The sequence below is a fragment of the Protopterus annectens genome, chromosome 13.part0, assembly GCF_019279795.1.
Source record: "Protopterus annectens isolate FY-2018-M chromosome 13.part0, PAN1.0, whole genome shotgun sequence".
Classification (NCBI taxonomy): Eukaryota; Metazoa; Chordata; order Ceratodontiformes; family Protopteridae; genus Protopterus; species Protopterus annectens.
Genome location: NC_056747.1, coordinates 573508691 through 573524988, shown reverse-complemented (window position 1 = coordinate 573524988; position 16298 = coordinate 573508691). Strand labels below are relative to the sequence as shown.

Below are 16298 nucleotides of genomic sequence, written 5' to 3'. Positions count from 1 at the left end.
ACCATACAGGAACCAGCCTTCATACATATGGATTGTGTTGGGATAACATATTGTGAAGCCTTACTTTCTGACTTGGTGCAGCTGGATGGCCCTTACGAGTGGGATCATGTCCTGCAGGGTATGGGGACTATTAGAATGACACTTGTGCAAAATGACTGCAGGAGATGACTCCATATTCTTGAAGACATATCGGCAACATGATACACAGGCTTGGTGCTGAACATTTCTTCCCGGTTGAGCAGCTGGAAAAAGCTGTTCTTTCTCTCAGATTTTTGCAGTGTGTTCCATTGCAACCAGCTTTCACTAAATTTTAGTAAATGGTACACTAAGGAGTTTGTTAGCCATGGCAGTAAGTTGGAGACTTAACTGGCAGGTTTTAGCTGACAATGTATAACTTAACCTCTGACTTACTGTCAGAACCTAAGGATTAGACCACCATATTCCATGCTGTTATGACACTCCCTAGAATTAATATTGAACACCATGACATTTGGCAAGTAGTGTCATATTTGAATATGTCATAACTTTTTCACGGTTTAATTTTGCATAATTTTGTATTTTTGATGTACCTCATAGGAGGTTACTAGGCTAATGGCCGTAGGGACTTTTTTCAGGTTAGCCATTTATGCCCCAGTTTTCCCAATTATCAGTGCCCACTGAATAGAGTGGCTTTGGTATATACCTTTGACTAAGGATATGTACAGACTTTCTCGGTCCATAAGGGCCACAGGTGACAAGCCAGGGGTGAATTTTTACAATTTCCCATCCATTTGTCCAAACTACATTTTAATAGGCTTAGGGAAGTGCTCTGTTTCACATGAATGGGAAGCCTGTTCAGAGAAGGGGTGATCTCTGAAGCACATACCTTTCCTGCCAACATGTTTTGCTTATGTCACATACAAGGTTTAGATCCTTAGATCAGGTAATTCTAGTACTGTTTGTTTTGTGAAATGTGTAGCAGATCCATCAAGGCTGGATCGGAGAATACTTTGTAAGTTAGGCATAGATTGCCCCTCAGTAGTCTGCATGAGACTGAGTACAGGGACAGGGCTTTGAGGCAGTCCACATTGGACATATTATTTACACCCTGTATTGTTTTAGTGAGGAACCTGTGTGACCGTTCCAGTTGTTGCAAATGGCTGGTCAGGTACATGCCGAAGGTTGCAATGAGGACAGGGCTTTGAGGCAGTCCACTTTGGACATATTATTTACACCCTGTATTGTTTTAGTGAGGAACCTCTGTGACCGTTCCAGTTGTTGCAAATGGCTGGTCAGGTACATGTCGAAGGTTGCAATGTACTATGTTATTGGTCTAGTAAGGGCTGAGTATAGTAGGAGTATGATCTCATTAGATCTAGATGCTATGCCTTACTGTCAACCTAAGTTCCCAAGCCCCTTACCACTAGTTTTACTCTTGGGGAATGTTATCAATGTTGTAATTTGCAGGGGTAGTCATCTTCCCAAAGGGTAGACATTATGCATTTTCTGTATTGAGTCTTAGGCCATGGCTCTGGCACCAGTTATTTGTCTGTGTCAGACCTTCCTGGAGGATATCAACATCTTTGAGGGGGATTCAGTAATAGCACCCATATTACAGTCATGAACAAATTTGGTCAGCAAATGGCCCTCTACATTTCCTTGACATCAGAGAAGTATATTCCAGTATCTGAAGTTCTCTTGTACCCGATTTAGTTTTAGTATTCATCTCATGGCTTAAATTGTCCTATATTGTCCATTCTGCTTACCTGTAAAAATAAGTAGATATCTAAGTAAGTAGTGTTGGCCATGTGCTTTCTAGACTGGAACTTTTACAATTTTTGGTAATACACCATTGTTTTGAAAAACAGGATACTCTTATGGTAATACAGATAACTGTTTGCAATAAATTTCTGTGTTACAGATCTATGAGGAGTGGAAGCAAGGCAGCTTTGTTATTAAGGATAGTGATGAAGACATTCACACTGCCAATGAGCGTCGACTTAAGGTATAAACATCTGTTTGTAGTTTAATGCAAAAGAGGAATTAATGGTACTGGCTCATAATAAAGTGATGGTTATCTTCACATGGTTAGACTGTGATAATTCATATCTATTAAGTTAGGCAGGAACATTTTTTTGTATATAAAATGCATGTGATAGGGGCAGCAAGGGCACTGATATCGATGAGGGGAAGACATCAGGTCTTGTTAATTTTGTGCTTAATTTTAACTTAAAAAAGCCATATATTAATAATCTGTCTTTAGTTTTGTACCATCCACTGATTATGTACTCTGATTTTTTTCACCATACATTCAGAAGATTGCTAAAGTTATTTTAAATAAAAGTGAATTGTGCAGATCTCAGTTATGACAAATTGTGTCCGAATAGTTATTTTAACAACATGCCTGGAACAAATTTATATCTAGTAATGCTAAGGTGCATCAGTTTAGCTGTGAGCCTGATAATGGAAAATGAATATTACAAAATATTTACTTTCTTAATTACAGACTTGAGGTCTTACTCAGAGGGGCACTCTGCTGCATACAGAACACGTGGATTAATCCATCTTACTCACTGACACATAATTCTTCTTAAACTCTCAAACTTCCACAGTTGCAGCACATGCACACCCTCTTTAGCCCACCCAATGTCTCTGTACTTGCAGTAAGGGGGCTACCCACTCCCAGGCCTTCCAAATCCTTCTAGCCACTTGTGCAGTTTGGATCTCCATCCAATGCAGGAAATGTGTTGCAGAATTTCTAAGTTTGATGTTTATAAAGTAAAACCTTACAGTTAAAGCTGCAATCACCTGATCTTGTCATAACAGAAAGACTGCATTTTTGACTGGTACTGCAGCTAGACTGTGTACAGCTGCTGCATATGCCAAAATATCACCCCTAACTCAATTCACTAAAGCTAAAGGAGAAGCTCAAGGCCTTAATCAAAACGTAGAAAATGGCAACAATGGAGAGAGCCTTGTTTAACAGCTAACCAGAGGCCATCTCCAAAGAAACCATACAGGAGTACAAAAGGCAACACTTAGGGGTCTTGGAATGTATACCAAGTCTGTCAATAGTTCTGTTTAAAAGTCAGGCTCACCATTCTGACATGCTTTATGTAGAGGTCATTGTTCTGCTGTTTATCTATGGATAAATTTAATGTCACTTAGAAACGTACTTCATCCCATCACTTGTATTTGGGAGTAAGACCCAAAATACAATCGCCCCCTCTTGCTTGCTGCAGTAAGTTAACATCCCTGAAATCTGTTATGTTTCAGGGTCTGAGCTCAGGCTCAAAGAAGCATTGTTCTTACAATTTCTCCTATGTTTGTTTTGGGTCCTGGCCTTACCAGTTCCACACTGTTTATCACATGGTAAAAATGGTCAAGTAGTTGCACAAGAAGACAGTTTGTCAATTGGATGCAGTTTCAGTGTTGGGGCCTTTGCCACACTTTCCACTTCCACTGGCACCATTTCCAGGTATATATTTGGCCAACACTGAATTCTAAGTCATGTACATTCCGTAAGCCTCCCTTATCCTCCTGCATGTGGAACTGATTAGCTGACCTATGAGTAGTAACCAGGAGTAAAAATAAAATCATTCTGATTGCTTGGCTGTTGGGATCCACTGGACAAATGTCTCCTCATCATTGTTCTCAAGCTAAGGGCTGTGTTGTTATCTATCGGTTCTAATGAAGTCCAGTGGTTGACGCTATCAGAGACAAAAAAACTTTAACTGTATTAAAAGGAGTGTGTCTTCATTATATTTTGTATTTGGTCTTTGCTTTTATCTCAGCATGTTTGTGGGTCGTTTTCTGCACTTGTGTGATTCTTGGATTTTTTTAGTTACTACACACACACATATGAGTTGCTACACTGTTTTTTTTATTCTAAAGGAGTATTAAACTCAAAATCTTATAATGTGTACTGCCCACTAGATTCCATTCCTCCAAGGCCCAAATGCACTCAAGTTAAATTTTGACAAATGCAAATGTTCACATATGATATTTATATATTCTGCGTACCCCCCCTCCCGGTTGACTATAACAACTAGTTATACAGGACATTACAAAAGCAAACACTTCCTCACCTGGGGCTTAATCCACTTGATATACAGTACTTCAGCATATATGTGGTGGCAAAAGAACAAAGGCAGAAATAGCTTATCATCAAAAGCATGTCCAACACCATGTTAGCTGTATTTAGCATCTCCATATCCTGCCTTGTGTAGAAAATGCCTGTCACAGACAATAATTCCATGGTGCAGGGTTACTGTATTCCTTAAACAGCTCAGGTAACTAATGTAATTAGTGGACCTTCAAGTAGTACTATTTGACTTTAGATTATATTGTCTGCCCCAAGTATCTCCAGTTTAATTGTTTAAACAACCAGAAATTAAAAAAACAAAACAAAACACAATGATACAGAGTGGATGAATGTATAGAGCAAACCAGCACTAGCTCTATGTTGTGGTTGATTTATTTAGGAATAGTTTTCATAGCTTAATCCTTGAATCTGGCACCTTAGACCACTTGGCCATGTATATTGTAAAATTATTTCATAAGGCAAATTTTCATTGTGACTCTAGAAGTTCTCTTTCACGATGACTTGTCAAGTTACAATTCTGAAAGTAATCCACTCACTAAAAATGGTTGTAAAAGCAACGCGGTGTAAGAAAGAACTCCTAAATATTTTTTGCAGGGGCCCACTTGTACCCCCCATGTGAAGGTACAAGCCTCTCACCTCTCAAACTTGTATACAAACTCCATAGTCATGCAAATGCAAAGAAGGGAGAAATCTCCCAAATGGAAAGAATCTGCTTTAATACAGTAATTTCTGAAGGGAGTGGTAATTTGGGAGCTCAGCTTCTCTGAGTTGGTTCCTCTTCCACTTTGCAATTGACAGGCTGTACAGAAGTCTGGAGTTTTTTCTATAATGATTCAATTACTTAAGCAAAAAAGTTTTGTATTTTTTTTTAAAACCTTTATTGAATTATCCTTTAAGACATAGGCAACATACATTTGTATAAAAGAAAAAGAATCTGTGTTAACATGTTCTCAGTTTCAAACATTATACATCATATATATTCTTTTATGCAATTACCATCAATCCAACATTACATACATTGATCAATTCCTGCCTTCACTTAAACCTCACTCCTCCTCCAAAACATTATTTTGCATGTATTATTTGTGCAATTTCCATTTTTTCCATGCGGTTTGCTCCTACACATTTCTAAAGATCCCACGTTGAGTTCTTTTTATCTCTGTTACAATATTCACTATTTCAAATACAGTTGGTTTAGACTAAACTTAGCAATGCCTTACTATGTGTAGACAATTCAGATCCTGTATCCCAGCTCAAAAAAAAAATTCCCTAGTTACACCCATTTGCTTGCCCAATATTTCTGACCGTATTCTGTAAGGAATTTAAGTCTACCAGCTCATTACACTTCCAAAACATATTTCGTCTGACTTCTTCCGAATCACACCTCCAACATTTGCCATCTACTTGAGGAAAAATTCTTTTGAGTCTGCTTATGGTATAAACATATCTATGCAAACTCTTCTAAGCAAAAAAAACCTAACTTTCCAGACTTTGTTGCATATTTGGGAGCCATACATATGTCTTCCAGATTTCTCAGTTTTTGTATGGTCTTTTGTTTAGTCTCTTCTCACATGTCCTTAACTACCATAACAGATTAATTTTTAACCCAATATTCCTTAATACTTTATTTTGTCATGTCCCCATAAATGTGGGTATTGCTGAATCAATTCATGTGTGGGTACATAGTTTATAGCTATAGCCTTTGTTTTGTCTTCACTAATTTTATATCCCAAAAAGAACTGAAACTGGACTGAAAGTGTCTCAGAATGTCAGAATGTTCTACAACACTGAGATGTCCTTTTTTTGGTTTTAGCAGGTACAAAATAATAACTGTGAATAAAGCCAACTTTTCTTGATTACCATACGTGTCCTTGAATTTCTTAATCCCTTATTGTCTTTGCCAGTGGCTCTAAATATAACACAAATAACAAAAGAGAAAGAATACACCCCAACCTGGTTCCTCGGTTCAAACACAACTATCAGAGAGGAACCCTTCCATTTTAATATTCACCTCCAGTCCCACATATATCCTCCTAATTAGCCTTTTTATTGTATCAAGGAATGCAAATACTTCCATTGCCCCACTCATAAAATCACAGCATAGTCCACCAAGTGCTTTCTATACATTTAAACCCACCAACAACAGTGGTATTTTCTTACATTCTGCTTCCCCCTGGATCATCAGTGGTCTAATAATATTGTTCTAATAATGTCATATGTTTGCCTCCCCTCCGCAAAACCACATTGATCTATATCTGTCAATTTTGGCAACCCCTTTTCCATTCTTTTAGCCATTATAGACATAAAGACTTTATAATCGGACTTCCAAGATGGCTGCACATGGAGTAACAACTTAATTCTGGCTCTCCCAGTCTGAAAGCAGAAACATAGCAGAGAAAGCCAGTGGACCTAGATTTCTTGGTAAATTTCAGTAACTGACTAGTAAGTACACTGCCTGGATGCATGGAAAAAAGAAATATAAAGGACCCTGGAGGTCAATCAGTTGCAAAAAGTGAGGAAAAAAAAGACTGGGAGAAGTTCTCAGTTGTTCATTAAGAATTAGTGCAAGTCCCAGACATGACTTCCAGTAACCTAGAGGAAAGTATAAAGCAGTTGCACACAGACCTGGTTAAAGTAAACAAAACACTGGTGGAGTGTATTAACATAAACAATAAAAAGCTGGAAAAATGTATGAAACTTTAAACAGATATTCAGATGAGGTGACTGCACTGCAAAACTCAGAGGTTGAAATGAAGAAAAAGCTGGCTGAGTATGAGATTTCACAAGAAGAGATGTTTAAAAAATAATAGAATTAGAGGTGAAAGAATTGACAAGACTAGTATTAACTGAAAACAGCTAGAATGAGACTGGAATGAAAGTCTCCATCTGTTATGGGCCAAGTCATTTGAACTTTTTGGAATGACTTCTGCAAACAGTGTAGTTCAGTTAATAAGGCTTTATTAGATGTTTACAATATTCAGATATCCAAATGCTGTCTTCAATTACAGGCTGTAGAAATTCTGGAGTGCTGGTTAACAGTAACAGTGCTGATAAATATATCCAAAGTTTCTGCATGTGTATACTGATAATATCAACTGAAACAGTCTTTTCCACCCGAATAGTATGAATATTTAACCTGACTCTTCTACTCCGGCTCGTGTCTGTTCTGCAGTCCAAAAGCCAACTTCCTTTCTGGAATGCTGGATATTTAATCTTTTCTGTATGTCAGTCAGAACTAACTGACTTCACTGACTGAAGTATATTCTTATAATACAAAAAACCTGTAATGTTTTACACTCCTCTTTAGCCTTGATTTCTCAAGCCTTGCCTTACATATGCCTAATCTAGCATTTGGAAGTGCATCCTTCCCTTAAGAAAGTAACATTCTGTATTTTTGTATTTCTGAATATCTCATGCTTTGTCTTTCTTTTCTAATGAGTTGTCTTTCCCTGAAACTAAATGCATACATGAAAATACAAGTCTGACTGTATATTTCAGCCCTATTATTCTACCTTAATGTATTATAGTGAATTCACTAAGAATACCCTCACTTTAACAGCTCCCCCTGAGGTCCCTGACAAAACTTTACAGGGACGTTCTTTTGTAGTTGTTATATCTGCATTGCTAACTACTGTAATCTGATTTGAATGTATGGCTTTATGCCACCTGACTCATAATCTGAAAATAAATTTTCTTTATCTGGTAAATAAACTTGCAATTTCAGTTTTGACCACAAGGTGTCACTTGAGCATTTGTGGCCTGTTTGGATTGAAGTAATTACCCTATTACCTAGACACATAGTCATTAAGAGTCCTTAAGTCCAAGTTCTGATGAATGTGTGATATGTCTAAAACCTGCACATTATTCTGAAAATCAGTCTTAATTCTGTGGTTTCTAAAACTGATTAGGCAAGGTAATTCTTTAACTCTGCCATTCCAGAACAGCATGGAGAAAATACCATACACATCCTTAACCTTTCTCTGTCAGTCTTTTAAGTTAGAGTACAGACTGTTAACCCTGCCTATTTTTCTTCCCTGTCTCTGTATGCTGTAATGGTAAAATTGCACTGTCAATTGTCTGTTTTTTACCTTATGAACTGGTGCCTTATTGTACCATGATGTCTCTCTCTTATAGCAAATTAAACCTTTTCCTGTTGTCCATTGGTTTAAATCTTCAAACATTGTACTGTTTAGTCCATTTTCTTTTTTATTGTGTACCCTGTCAAGCATAATGGCTATTTTCTGAAGATTAATTGAAGTCAGCACTAGTGGGATACCTTACTAACTGATCTTGAAGCATACTTATGATATACTGTATTAACTTGTGTCTGTAAATGTTTTATTTACCTTTTTTAATTTCTTTGTGCTGTAATTGATGTCTTCCTGTTATATTTGTGTCTGAAATATCCTGTAAATATTTGAGGTGTAATAGTTTACTAAACTTATGCTCTCTGTATTTCAGGTCTATACCTTTCCATTTTCTGTTAGTGTTCTTTTAACTTTCTGACTAATATACAATAATTATGAAAAGTGCACTATAATCTGTAAATTAATTAACAAATTAAGCCTACCCTGTTACGCCTTGAGTAAATTGAATAACTATTACTACCTGTTCTTCAGATAACCTATCTTAATAAGCCTATTATAAATAATTCTGTCACTTTACCCTTAAGTAATGACTGAGTAATGTAATTCTGTCACTTTACCCTTAAAAGTAATGACTGAATAATGTGAAGGGGAAATGTATAACTGAGTATTACTGTTATATTCTGAAATTTGACTGAAATGTACTATATGAACACACAACTAAGCATGAATGTCATATTCTGAACCTTTACTGAAATTTACATTGAAGTGATACATATTCATACTGAACATTTAAAATAGTTGTGTATGTTCTGGAAACTAAACTAATACTAAAGGAATATATTTTGCCAGTGTTACCTGAACACAGATAAAAGCATAAACTGAAAACTAGTGCTGTTGTTGTCTGAAAACATAAGAACATTTGCGTACTTGCTTTAACTCATGCATTTTAACTTTGAACAAACATTGAAAATAGACCCCTATTCAAATCCTAGCTAGCTACCAGATCTGGCTCAAGATGCCCAATCTGCCTATTTGGACATGTTCAAATCTATCAAGATTCAACCTTTTACCTTGATCCTGGGTGGCTTTAACTTCCCAAACATAGACTGGAAGAACTACTCATGCCAGAACACAAATGCCCAGAGATTCCTTGATTTTGTCAATGCAAATGCCTTGGAACAGCTAGTTGATACCCCCACAATGGGTGAGAATATCTTGGACTTGGTATTAACCAACATAGGTAACCACTGCAGCATCCCTATAGTGTCATCCTCCCTGGTAAGATCTGACCACAAAGTGGTCACTTTCAAAGTCACCATCTCCCCCAACCCCCTTCTAGCTAGGACAAGACATAAAAACTTCTCCAAAGCCAATTACAGCCTCCTGAGGGATGGTATAAATAGATTCACATCCTCCCCCTCTGTAGGAACTGGCAGCAATATCCAAAACCACATCAAAGCACTGTATGAGCATTTATATAGATGCATGGAATCAGGAATACCCAACAAGACTAAATCATCCTCCCCAAGGAAGAGTAAACCTGTCTGGTGGACATCTGCAATAAATAAACTCTATTACAAATGGAAAAAATTGCTGTCCAAGACCAAGAAGGAGCAGATGCCCAATTGGAAGCAGTGTGTCATTAGTCTGAACAAGCAAATAAGAGCACTAGTGAAATCCTACAAAGCAAACTTCGATTCCAAATTGGCCACATCTACTAGAGACAATCATAAGGCCTTCTTCACATATGTCCGCAACCTCAAAGGAAACGCCCAGAACTGTTCAGAGCTGGTGGTCAAGGACACCACATATACAAATGTCATAGATATAGCAAACCTGCTGGCTGACAGTCAGCAAAAACTTTGCCCCTCTGTCCCCTCATCAGTAAATCAGGATATCCCCAGTACCTGCCCCCTTCCCCTTATATCTAGGGGACAGGTCATCACTGGTCTCTTAAAGGCAAAAGAAATACAGCCTCCATAGGACCCGATAATATCCCAGGCTGCATCCTACATGAAAAACCAAAGTATGCTGGAAATAACCACAATGACCAAATAAATTCAAGCCAACAGTTTACTGATGCTTCCTGGTACCTTGACCCATGGCCTTCAAGGGAATAATTTATACATCACATGATGACTTTTTATTATTACATTCAACACTCTTATTGCCCTTAAGTATATAATTAAACAATTAAATGAATAATTAATCAAACAGTTAACCATTCAATGCTCAAAACAGCATGTTGTTCCTAGCCCCCACATATGCATCCTACGTGAACTCTGGCAGGAACTTGCAGCACCATTAGGCACCCTATTCAACCAAAGCCTGTGTACTGGCTTTGTCCCATCTGAGTGGAGGACAGCCACTGTCATCCCTTTACACAAAAGTGGAGCGTCCACCGATCTGGGAAATTATAGACCCATCGGCCTAACTAGCCAGATCTGCAAGGCCATGGAACAGATTATCATGGACCTCATTAACAAAGGCATTGGCAACCTCCGAATACTTGATCCCACACAGTTTGGCTTCATCAAGAGGAGATCATGTCTGCTAAATTTGGTCGACTTCTTTGAGACAATCACCAAAGCCATGGTCGAGGGGAAGACGATGCACACCGTCTACTTTAACCTGGCCAAAGGCTTTGACACTATTCCCCACTCGGGCATAATAGATAAACTCTCTCAACCAGGCATCAATCCATATGTTACCAGATGGGTAGCAAACTGGCTCACTGATAGAACCCACATAGTCAAAATAGCGGAAGCCACCTCAAGCAGTAGACCTGTAACAAGCGGAGTACCCCAGGGTTCAGTCTTGGGGCCTCTGTTATTTGAGATATATTTTTCTGAGGTGCAGGCCAAAACCAGTGGGCTATGGCTGACCAAGTTTGCAGATGACTGCATGCTGGATGCTGTCATCACTTCCCCTAGTGATGTGGACATCTCCAAGAGGATCTCACTGAGACAAATGACTGGTGCCAGAAACACGGCCTCAGGCTGAATACCAAAAAATTCATCATCATCCCCTTTGGGGAGAGTGACGTCCCCACAAGTTATCACATTAATAATGTCCTAAGCACTCAGTCGTGAGGGATTTGGGGACCCAGGTTGATAGCAACTTGACCATGTTGCTTCCATTGTACGGAAAGCCTTCCACATGGTCCACCTCATAAGTAAGGGTATCTCATTCAGGGACAAGGTCATAACATCCATGTATTCCTTCCTTATAAGGCCCATTATTGAGTACAACTCCCCTTTCGGCATGTACCTCGCAAAACACATGCAGCAGCTGGAGAGACCACAGATGTTCCTCACCAGGAGATTCCAGGGCCTCAAGAATCTACCATGCATAGGCTAAAAGCCCTATCCCTCTACTCTGTTTCATACAGACTCCTCAGAAGTGACCTCTGTCTGGCATACAAGGCTATCACGGACCCCACCTTGATGGAACTGCTGCATATCCGCAAGTTAAGCTCCACTTGAGTAACCAGCATGCGCAGCCTCGACCTGGTCTGTGACCATAACAAGACTTGTTGACGGGACAGATTTGTGTCCCAGAGACTCCCATCTATGGAATAGACTCCCTCTCCACATCAAGCAGGGTACCTCTTTACCCCTTTTTGAGCACAACCTGGATAACTGGATGGGAAACAGAAAATATATCCCTGGGATTCCACCCATGTCCCTGCTGGACAGGGGCATTTGGTGCTGATTTGTTTAAACATGGGCTAAACCCTTGGCTAGGCTTATAAGGGCATCAGGGCCAGTAGCCTAGTAACCTCCTATGAACACATAGACAGTTAACTTTTGCACCACAGCTCTTGCCAAATTTAGGCCTTACTCTGCATTGTTCCAGTCACTAATGAGGTATTGAAAGACCTGCTTTAATGTCCAAGTGCCCTTTTTATAGTTTGGCCTTTTAAACCTCTCATTTTATGTTTTGTATAAGGCTGGATGGCCAAAGATCTTGATTGCATTTAAAATTAAACTGGAAAATCAACCTGGAAATTATTTAGCAATAACAGTATTGAGTCCTTAAAATAATATTTGCAGCTTTAATTTTTATAAACTGATAGCATTGCTTGTTGTCCTGACTTTATTTACATTTTTCGCATGAAATAAACATATGTTGCTAATAAAAGTCTGTAAGCAAACTGATAATGTATTATAGTGAACTAAATACATTGCTTGTTCCCCTGACTCTTATATTTTTCAACATGGAATAAACATATTTTTTTTGTAAATCTGTAAGCAAACATGTAATGTGCTACAGTAAAATGGAAAACTTGTAACTTTATTATTAAATCAAACTGAAACATTAGTGATATTGTTAATTAAAAGGGCACGTCATGTATATGCTCCAAATCTGGTTACTAAAAAACAACCTAGACTTTTAATAGTAAAGATGCAGTCTTATTGGCAGAATGAGTTGATTTTGACAAAACTGTGCCAGAAGGACAAGCTACTAAAAGTGGAAGACAGCAGGTTGTGGAGAATGACTACTCATTGTACACCAGGCAGAAGAGGAATAAATGTATTCTATTCTTTATGGAGTGTTGTGAAGCAGCTGTGAGATTGAGACTGTTTACCCAGCCATTTTCAAAATATTTTTCCCTGTAGGGACTAAGTCATTTTTTGATGAAGTACATGCTAAGTAGGAATTACAAAAGTTTGTCCAACAAAAGGTGAGGTATGAAACACAAGGAGGATGTTCTTCGTGTTTCACTGTTGCAGTCATCACATTTGGGTTATCTGCCTGCAGGTAGCCCTCAGCCAGCCTGAATACCAGAGTCTTTGGATTTCTGTGTCGGATGCTGTCTCTTCTTCCTTGACGTCAGGTCATCAGGGGTATAAAACAAACAGCCGACGCCATTACATCAGTCTTTCTTGCCGTGCGGTGCCCGAAGCAGAAGCCGTTCGCAAGTGCTGGTCGGCCGACTCCTGAAATTTTCGTTATCGAGTTTCAGACCCGAAGTCTTCAAAAAAGCTAAGTATCCTGTTGGATCCTTTTTCTTGCTCTAATCGATGTCAGTAAAAGTTAACAATTGTCTTACCTGCATCCCCTGCTTAGGCCCTGACCAGGACTTCTCTCGTCAGTTTTGTGCCTTATTCAACGCCCAAATTTCTGTCATTGGGATATTTTTGCAGCTAATTATTTTCCTACTCATTCTGTGTACTCTGAAATGGCTTCGTCAAGCCATCTGACTACCGATCTTCTGAAAAATGTAAGGATAAAGACAAAGACAGACCGCATAGGTCAAAAACTGCCGACGATGCTTCCGTTAAACTAGTCACCAGTCTGCCGGTACTCAGTGAGGTGCTTTCGCAGCCCCTAATATCTGCTACTTCTGATTCACAGGCCTCTACTGAGACCCATTCGGAGTCTGGTATGCCGCGATATGCTTCTTCGACTATGGAACCTGCGGATGTCTCTACCTTGGATGGGTCCGCAGCCACTGTGCAGGCACCGGCTTCTGAGGGTGTATTCAGGTTTACAGATATTCATATTAAACCGACGCCATCGTTTTCATCCAGGCCTAAAACTCGCACCACGCCTAGAAAACCGATGACCAAACTGCAGGCTCAGGCCCATATGCCTAAAAAAACAAATGCGTAGAATGGCTGAAGACCTCATTACCTTGATTAGGGGAAGCCAGCCTTCCCCCTAGACCTAGAACTGAGTTTCTTTCTGATTCTTCTGCTCCTTCTGATTACCAGGATTTGCCCTTATCTACTTATGAGGATTTTGATGCAGAGGATTCCATTCCCTCTGCTTCCCCTCCAGAAGATTTTTCTTTCAGTGAAACCTTGCACACTCTTAGGAGCATTTCTGCTGGGAAAGCCAGGATTACTCTGACTCCAATAAGAGGCTTAGGGAATTCTTACTTCTACCTCAACACAGGCCTTTAGCTATCCCTCTTGTTCTGGACATTGTAGATGATGTTTTCTTGGAATCTAGCCTTTCCCCAGACACTTTACCTCAAGCTCCCAGAAAACCTGACGGGTATTACAGAGTACCTGACTCTCAAGTTCCTCTTCAAGAATCCTTCTGCGGATCCAGATACCATTTCCCAAGGACCAAAAGACATTAAGGCTACTGCTGCCAAAAAACCTACCCCTTCTGATAGAGATTTTAGAGCCTTAGACAGGTGGGGTAAGAAGGTATACACTTCTGCTACTTTGGCCATCAGGGATTTAAATTGCCAGTTTCATATGTTAAAGTATCAGCAGCATGTTACGGGGCTACTTAAACAGAAAATAATGTTGATTCCTGACTATACTGAACACAAAGAATTACAGGATTTAATGCATTCTGCAGAACAAGTTGGTAAACATACTTTTGCAATGTGGTTTTGACGCTTTAAAAACATCTTTCAGGGCTGCTGTCACTGTGTCTCTACTTAGAAGGCATGCTTGGCTTAAGGAACAAAACGTGCCAGATCATGTAAAAGCTAAATTACTGGATGCTCCCTTAAACCAAGACCGCCTTTTTGGCAACAAAGCAGAGGAAGTCCTCAAAAGGATGGAGGAAAAAGCTAAATCTATGCAAACTGTTAAAGATTTCCTACAAGTACAGCCTCCCATATTCAGTAGGCATTGGCCTTCTAAGAACTGGTCCTTTCCAGTCCCTTCTAGGCCTTTTCAGTCCAAACCCAGGAACAGACCACTTAGGGTACAGTCTCAGGCTTTGCACAAACCTAAGCAGTGGAGGGCTCCCATTTCCAAAGCAGGGAGTAGTACGCCACCCCCTACGGAAAAATGGCACAATGACTTAACCTTAACCCTTCCAAGCCCTGGTCTACTACCTGCGCCCTTAGGGGGAAAGCTCACCCTGCATGCAAAAAACTGGGAACTCATTACCCAGGACAGTTGGGTTTTGAACATAGTTTCGCAAGGATACAGATTCCACTTCCATGCCCTACCAACACCAAATGGCTGGCCAGACCTACCCCCAAATCAGTGGGCGGAGGCCCAACAGCAGGTTCTCTCTCTCTTCTCAATATCAGGGCTATTCAGCCTGTCCCAGCAGAACAAAGGGGACAAGGCTTTTATTCAAGACTTTTACTGGTACCCAGAAAAGACAACTCCTGGCGTCCTATGCTGGACATCTCTATTCTCAACAACTTTCTGGTAGTTCCAAAATTCAAAATGCTAACCATGCAACAGCTTCTTCCCATGCTAGCCAAGGATGTCTAGCTGGCAACCCTAGACTTGAAGAAAGCTTACCTGCACATCCCAATAAGGAAATCTTGCAGTAAATACCTAGGCTTCATGGCAGTTGTCTGCACTTCCCTTTGGCTTATCTACTGTGCCCAGGGTATTCACAAAGTGCCTAGCTCCAGGCACTGCATTTTGCAGGCAGAGAAATATTCAAATTTACCCATATTTGGACGATTGTCTGATTCAGGCAGAAAGCCAGGACTTGCTATTACAACAGCTGGCATTCGTAAAGAAACTTCTAACCTCACTAGGGTACACCATCAACGAAAATAAATCTCACCTAGTACCCTGCCAACAGATTGTATTCCTGGGAGCAAGCTTGAACACAACTTCCCAGATGGCATTCCTCACTCCAGAGAAACAAGTTTACCTGACAACCTACTTCAAACTATTGGCCACAAAACCCCAGCTATCTGCAAGGAAAATACTGCAAGCCCTGGGGTTCATGACCTCTTGCATTTTACTAATTACATATGCAAGACTGCATATGAGGAAACTCCAATGGTATCTAAAATGCCTATGGTGTCAACATTCACAGGACCTGGAAACAATGATTTCTATCATTCCTTGTATGAAGACAGAGTTCCTTTGGTAGGCAGAGTCCTGCTACCACAACAAGGGACTCCCTTTCACTCTACTCCTGCCACCCAAACCCTAACAGACTCATCAGACTATGCATGGGGGGCTCACATGGCAGGGCAGTGTATTCAGGGCAAATGGAACCCGAGACAGATGCACCTGCATATCAGTCAAAAAGAAATGTTAGCTCTACAGAATGCTCTGACAGCTTTCAAAGACCATATTCTTCCAGGACAACTATTGGTAAAGACATACAACACCACAGTTATGTGATACATAAACAAGTGGGGGGAACCCACTCATACCCTCTCTGCAGACTAGCCA

The 16298-nt window shown here is 39.9% G+C and overlaps 1 protein-coding gene across 1 annotated transcript in view; it reads left to right on the top strand.

Annotated features, from left to right (window-relative positions):
* Positions 1 to 16298, top strand: part of ASL (argininosuccinate lyase) — a 368527-nt gene that overhangs the window by 113751 nt on the left and 238478 nt on the right. The window contains exon 4 of the mRNA XM_044054865.1: positions 1901 to 1984. Coding sequence (XP_043910800.1) covers positions 1901 to 1984 — 84 coding nt within the window. The remainder of the gene's footprint in view (positions 1 to 1900; positions 1985 to 16298) is intronic.